This window comes from Pteropus alecto, unplaced genomic scaffold, assembly GCF_000325575.1.
Source record: "Pteropus alecto unplaced genomic scaffold, ASM32557v1 scaffold88, whole genome shotgun sequence".
NCBI classification, from domain to species: Eukaryota; Metazoa; Chordata; class Mammalia; order Chiroptera; family Pteropodidae; genus Pteropus; species Pteropus alecto.
Window position 1 is genome coordinate 15,570,186 of NW_006494611.1, and position 5,658 is coordinate 15,575,843.

The window sequence follows — 5,658 nt, forward strand, 5'->3', positions numbered from 1 at the left end:
TGTGTTGGGTAGTGAGATATAAATCAGTCACACCTAAGTAGCTCTAATTTATCCTGAAGGTGGTAGGATATCTTTAGGAAATTTTGGATCAGCTGAAGAGTGAGTGGTGAAGGAAGTAAGCTGTTTAAATCACCACCACTATGACACAGGTTAGGAGTGGGCTGAAGTGACTCTGGTAAGAAGTAATGAGGGCCTGAGCAAGAACAGTCACTGGGAGATGGGAGTGAAGGGGCAGATTTGAGAGAGATTAAGAAGAAAGACCAGACAAGAAACGGACCAGTTAGTGAGGGTAAAAAGTCAAGTACAGAGCACAGTTCTTGTTTGTACAACTCAATACTGTATTTCCATTCATTCATTTTTAGATATGTTGAGTTCTAGGCAGCTTTAGGACATCTAAGTGGACATCCAGTAGGATTCTAAAACTAAGAAAGAACTATGCCAGTAGGATCTTAAAGTTCAGAAGGATCATGCCAGAAATAAAAAACTGGGGAGGTATCAGTATAGAGAGTTGACATCTCAGAGTAGATGAGTTTATACAGAAAAGAAAGAGATGTAAATCCATGTGTAGAAATTTTTTTGGCTTATGAGAAATTTTGCTTGATAGAGTTTTAAGTTCCAAATTTACCTTTTTTTTAGACTTACCCCAGTGGCTAGCAAAGTACCTGACATCTAATTATTTATTTTAAATAATTCAATAATTATTCATGTGAATGTTTATTTCCTTAGTTTTGTTGCATTATTAAAATTATCTCATAGACTTATAATCATAGTTAATGTAGATTTAGTTCCTCCAGCATTAAGTGGTCACTGAAAGCTAAAAACTCATTTGTTTTAAATTTTTATCTCATTATAAAATTTTATGTTATCAAATGTCCTTGGCCTGCTGAAGGGAAGTGGTGCTAGGAGGTGATGTATAAACTTTCTTAAAGATTGGGCTTTTACTAGCCTTTCCCCACACCACAACTCTTGAGACGTAGTCTGCCTAGTCTGCCCTGCTACCTCATCTCTGCTTCCCGCTTCCTTCAAACTGGCTTGCCCCTTTCTCCTTTTTCCATCTAGCTGGAGTGTTAAAAACGTCAAGGGCTGCTGCAGTCAGCCATCTTGCTGGTCCTTTTGGCCCTTCTTTTTACATCTTCAGGGAAGTCAGACAGAGTTACCTCAATTTCTCAATGTGAGAATGAGAGAGCAACAACCTATCTGATTTGAGAAAAAAGCTGAATTGTGTTTGCATAGTATTTTGAAAGAGTAAAGTAACCTCATTTATCTGTATCAAAGTGGAGAGAGTCACTCCTGACCCCCACTTCCCATCCCAATGCACATTTACTGCAGCCAGGCCCAAGAGCTAATGTCCCTCCCTGAGAAGGCCTTTGGCCCATGGCTTTAAGAATTTCAGATAACACTTTAGTTTCCTCTCTAGCATTCCATTCTGCTGTAATATCCTGACACATACTTATTGTATCATTCGGTTTCATTATTTTCATCACACTTATTAGCATTCGATTTTATTTTATACATTTCTTAACTTGATTACTGTTTCTTCTCTTGACCAGAAAGTCCAGAATGGCAGATTCCATGGCTGATTTTACTCACCAATAATAAAGCTCCATTTATATATTTCAAACTCGAAAAATAACACCAAAATATATTTCTAATTAGTTTTCATAAGAATCATTCTTTACTTATATTTACTGTATAATCATAAAATTCTAGTCAGTATACAAAGTTATCTTAAGATATTATTTTCATACGACTAAGTCAAGACTGAAAATATTATGGGGTATCACAATGTCACTTAACACTTCTCGCTTTCCTCCTGTCCCATTTGGCCATCTTTTCTATTCCATACTGATCCCAAATCACAATATCACTATATCTGTCCCACATTATACATAAAGAAACCAGGTAACATCAAAGACTCAACCAATGACTAAGGAACACTGCTTTGTGGTGCTATTGATTTTATTAATACAAATAAGAGGATAATTTGCACATAGTATAGTTTTTACCTTATTATAAGCCCTAATATAACTATAAACAACAACAAAAAAATACACTGAAATTCGAGGACTGGAAAATGCATAAAGATTAGCTCTAATGAATCCTCAGATCGCCTCAGACACTGCATTGAGTACCTAACTCTATCATTTACTCTGTTCTATGTTCTCTGTTGATAAAAGGCCACATTTGTGACTTAACACTGTCTTTTAATCACACTTCTGCCATGTTCAAGGGCTTTTTTAGGCCAGAATGACCTGTATAGACTGTCACCTTTAGACCTTATACTGCTATTGCAAATATAAACATAATCCTTGCTTATAAACTGATTGTTTATACTTCTAGAATCTTTTGTTCTTCCTCTAAAAGAGTTGACATTTAAATTAGGATTTCATTATGCCCCACATTCAAATATAAAAACAATGCACAAATGTTAAGCAGCAAAACAAAACAGACCGTAGGCCATGTCCACCTACCATGCTTGGTATAGTGGCAAACATAGTCCCCACTCTAGAGTAACCACACTCTGTCCACTCTTCCTCCACAATACGTCCACAATCCACTCACTTTTCCCCACCTCCATCTCACACCTCATTACCCTGGATGAAGGCCCTATTCAGCTGACCTGTAGCAATAGCCTTCTAATTTGCTCTTCCTCGAAACTGCCAAGGGCATTCCTACCTCAAGGCCTCATACTTGATTTTCCCTCTGCCTAGAATGCTCTTCTCATATTCAGAGCTCAATCCCTTAGGTTTCTGTTCAAACGTCATCATATCAGAGCCCAATGCTGACACTATATGTAACCCATCTCTACCATCTACAAGTCTTCTTTGTTCCTCTTTATGCATTCATCATTAACATGGTACATATTATTAGTTTCCCCTAAAACTTCTTGAGAGCAGAGATTTTTCTACTATCTTGTTCACTGCTGTATCCTTTGTGCCTAGAATGGTGCATGGCATACAACAGGTGTATATAGACCAGCATCACCTGAAGAGGTTTCCCAAAGTACACATGCCCAGACCCCTCCAGGTACAGTTTTGGCCATATGTATGTTTAAACAGCTTCTTAGGTAATTCCATTTTTTTTTATTGTGGAAAATATGTATAACATAAAATTCGTCATTTTGACCATTTCCAGGTGATTCTATTTTGCCCCCCTATTTAAAACAAGTGGTATAATATTATATCAGTCCAGCAGAAGGAGTATAGCTGAAAGGGAGGCTCTTTTTTTTTTTTTAAAGACACCACTTTATCTTAGAAATAGCATGGGCTTTGGAGTTGAATATAGGCCCATCACTCATTAGCTGTGGGACTGGGCAAGTTACTTAACTCTTAGTTTCCATACCCAAAAAATGAAGATAATCTCTATATCTTCTTTCCCTCTCCACATTCACCCCAACTGCTCCAAGGTTACTGTAAAGCTAAAATAAAATCAAGTACATATATAAAATACCTACTTTTGTACACATAATAACCTAGAACTTACTGGAATTACTTTCATTGAAATAAAAAAATAAATTTGTATTGGCAGAAAAACAAAAGGTGAAATTCTGGCATAAGTGGCTCTAAAAATTTCTCTTCCTCTACTGATTGAACAGGTGAGGAAAAAAAACTTGTCAGGAGTTCCACAGATATGGTCATATTCAAACAGTGATTTTCAGACTTGAGTGCTTCCGAATCACCTGGAGAGCTTGTTAAAAACAGATTACTAGGCCCACTCCCAGAGTTTCTGATTTGGTGGATCCAGGGTTGGGCCTGATAATTTGCATTTCTAGCAAGTTCCCAGGTGATGCTGAGGCTGCTGGTTATTAGTCAAAGTATACAAAGTTTTGGCTGTATGAGACGAGTAAGTCCCAGAGGTCTACTGTAGAGCACAGTACCGAGGGTTAACCATACTGCACTGTACAGTTAAAATTCTCTAAGAGGATATATTTATTGTTGTGTTCTTATCACAAAAATAATAAGAGGGTGGGAAAAAACTTTTGGAGGTGATGAATAGGTTTATGGCATAGATGTGGTGATGGTTTCAAGGGTGTATACTTATCTCTAAAGTTATCAAGTTGTATACAATAAATATGTACAGCTTTTTGTATGTCAACCATACCTCAATAAAGTGGTTAAAAAACCAACAATGAATTAAAGTATGCATATTCTAATAAAACTTCTGAGCAGATTAATTCCTTCAGTATAATTTTTTAAATAAAAAACCTAAGTTTACTTTTTAAAAATACCATAATATGATATTTAGAACATTTTAAAGTCAGAGAAAAGTCAACTATTACAATTTAAAAAGTACAGGAATAATTTCATGCCACTGGCATTCCAATGACAAATAAATTAAATCCTGAAAATATATTTAAAGTTAGTTCTTAGAATACTCATTGTTTCAAAAGTTAAAATCTAGATAAAACAAAAAATTTTAAAAGAGCAAATGTAACTCAACTTCTGATGGACACATGATGAAAAAGATTACTTACAGGTGTGGAGGCATTCCGTCACTGTAGTTGGCTTGATCAGATACCCTTTACAGATATAGCAGGTGATGTAAGGATTGAAATCTTTCACCAAGTGTTTCCTTTGGGTAGCCATTCGTAGTTAACTAGGACTGGCTTTAGCAGTTCAAGCAAAGAAAAATTTTAAGTGGATGAAAGTCTGATTCCCGGAGCTGGTATGGAGTTCCCAACTGGAGATCCTGAGGCATGAGAACTAACATCCAGATCTATCATGAGATCACTGGTCATCACTCCTTTTGGTGATTCCGCTTTCCCATATCTGTTTCCACAATAATCAATGAAAAGATGAGAGAAAAAGGTGTCAATTTCCTCATAATGTATTAATATCATTATATTAGCGGCAAGTGTTATGTGTTCAAATTGGATGAACAGAAGAATAGAACATTTCCCTCACTGCAACATTAACAGTAAACCTGCTACAATTTAACTCAGAATAATGACAAACTCATCCCATCCTGGAGCCTCGACTATCACCTGTATGCAAATGACATCCAAGGCTATTAACTCCAGTTTTGATATCTTTACCTCTTCAGTAATTGATCTTAACCATCTGCTTGACTGCTCAATTAGGAGTTCCTGCCAATACAAGTTATAGGGTTCAAAACTGAAGTCATTATCAAAATGCTCTCTAATTTCCATTTTGTATCCCACACTCAGTTGTCAAATCATGCTGCTGTCCTTTTCCAATCCATACACAGCCACACTACTAGTATATATTACCTCTCTACCTTTAGTCCATCTTATATTGCTACCAGGTTAGCAAAAGATGTCAAAGAAAGAATGACAATGTCAGTGTTTCATCTTTACAAAGAGAAAAACTGAATTTCTTAGCTTGTCATATAAGACCCTCCACAGACCGACCTTACCATACCCTTCAAAATTCAGGCAAACTGAAAGGTTCACTCACTCTCTTCCAATGCACTCCCACACGCTCTATGCCCTATATCCAACAAGCCCTTCCACTCCTCTGTCTAGATCCTATCCATCCTTCAAAACTGTTCTCCAGGACTATCCTCATTGTAATCTCCCCATGGTTTTTAACCCTTACTTCTCTCCTGTTACATTGTCCTTTAACGTACTTTGATTTTTAGTTACATATTTTTTTATCTCCTCTATTAGGCCACAACAATATCTGATAGAAACCCATC

The 5,658-nt window shown here is 36.6% G+C and overlaps 1 protein-coding gene across 4 annotated transcripts in view; it reads right to left on the minus strand.

The window, feature by feature from the left end:
• Positions 1-4,788, minus strand: part of PCGF5 (polycomb group ring finger 5) — a 60,497-nt gene extending 55,709 nt beyond the window's left edge. For 3 of the 4 annotated variants that reach the window (XM_015599981.2, XM_015599980.2, XM_006925955.3), the window contains exon 1: positions 4,475-4,787. In XM_015599981.2, coding sequence (XP_015455467.1) covers positions 4,475-4,586 — 112 coding nt within the window. In that variant the 5' untranslated portion in view covers positions 4,587-4,787. Of the gene's footprint in view, positions 1-4,474 lie in introns of all 4 variants that reach the window. The other variant, XM_015599979.2, reaches the window with a different exon arrangement.
• Positions 4,789-5,658: the final 870 nt, after the last annotated feature.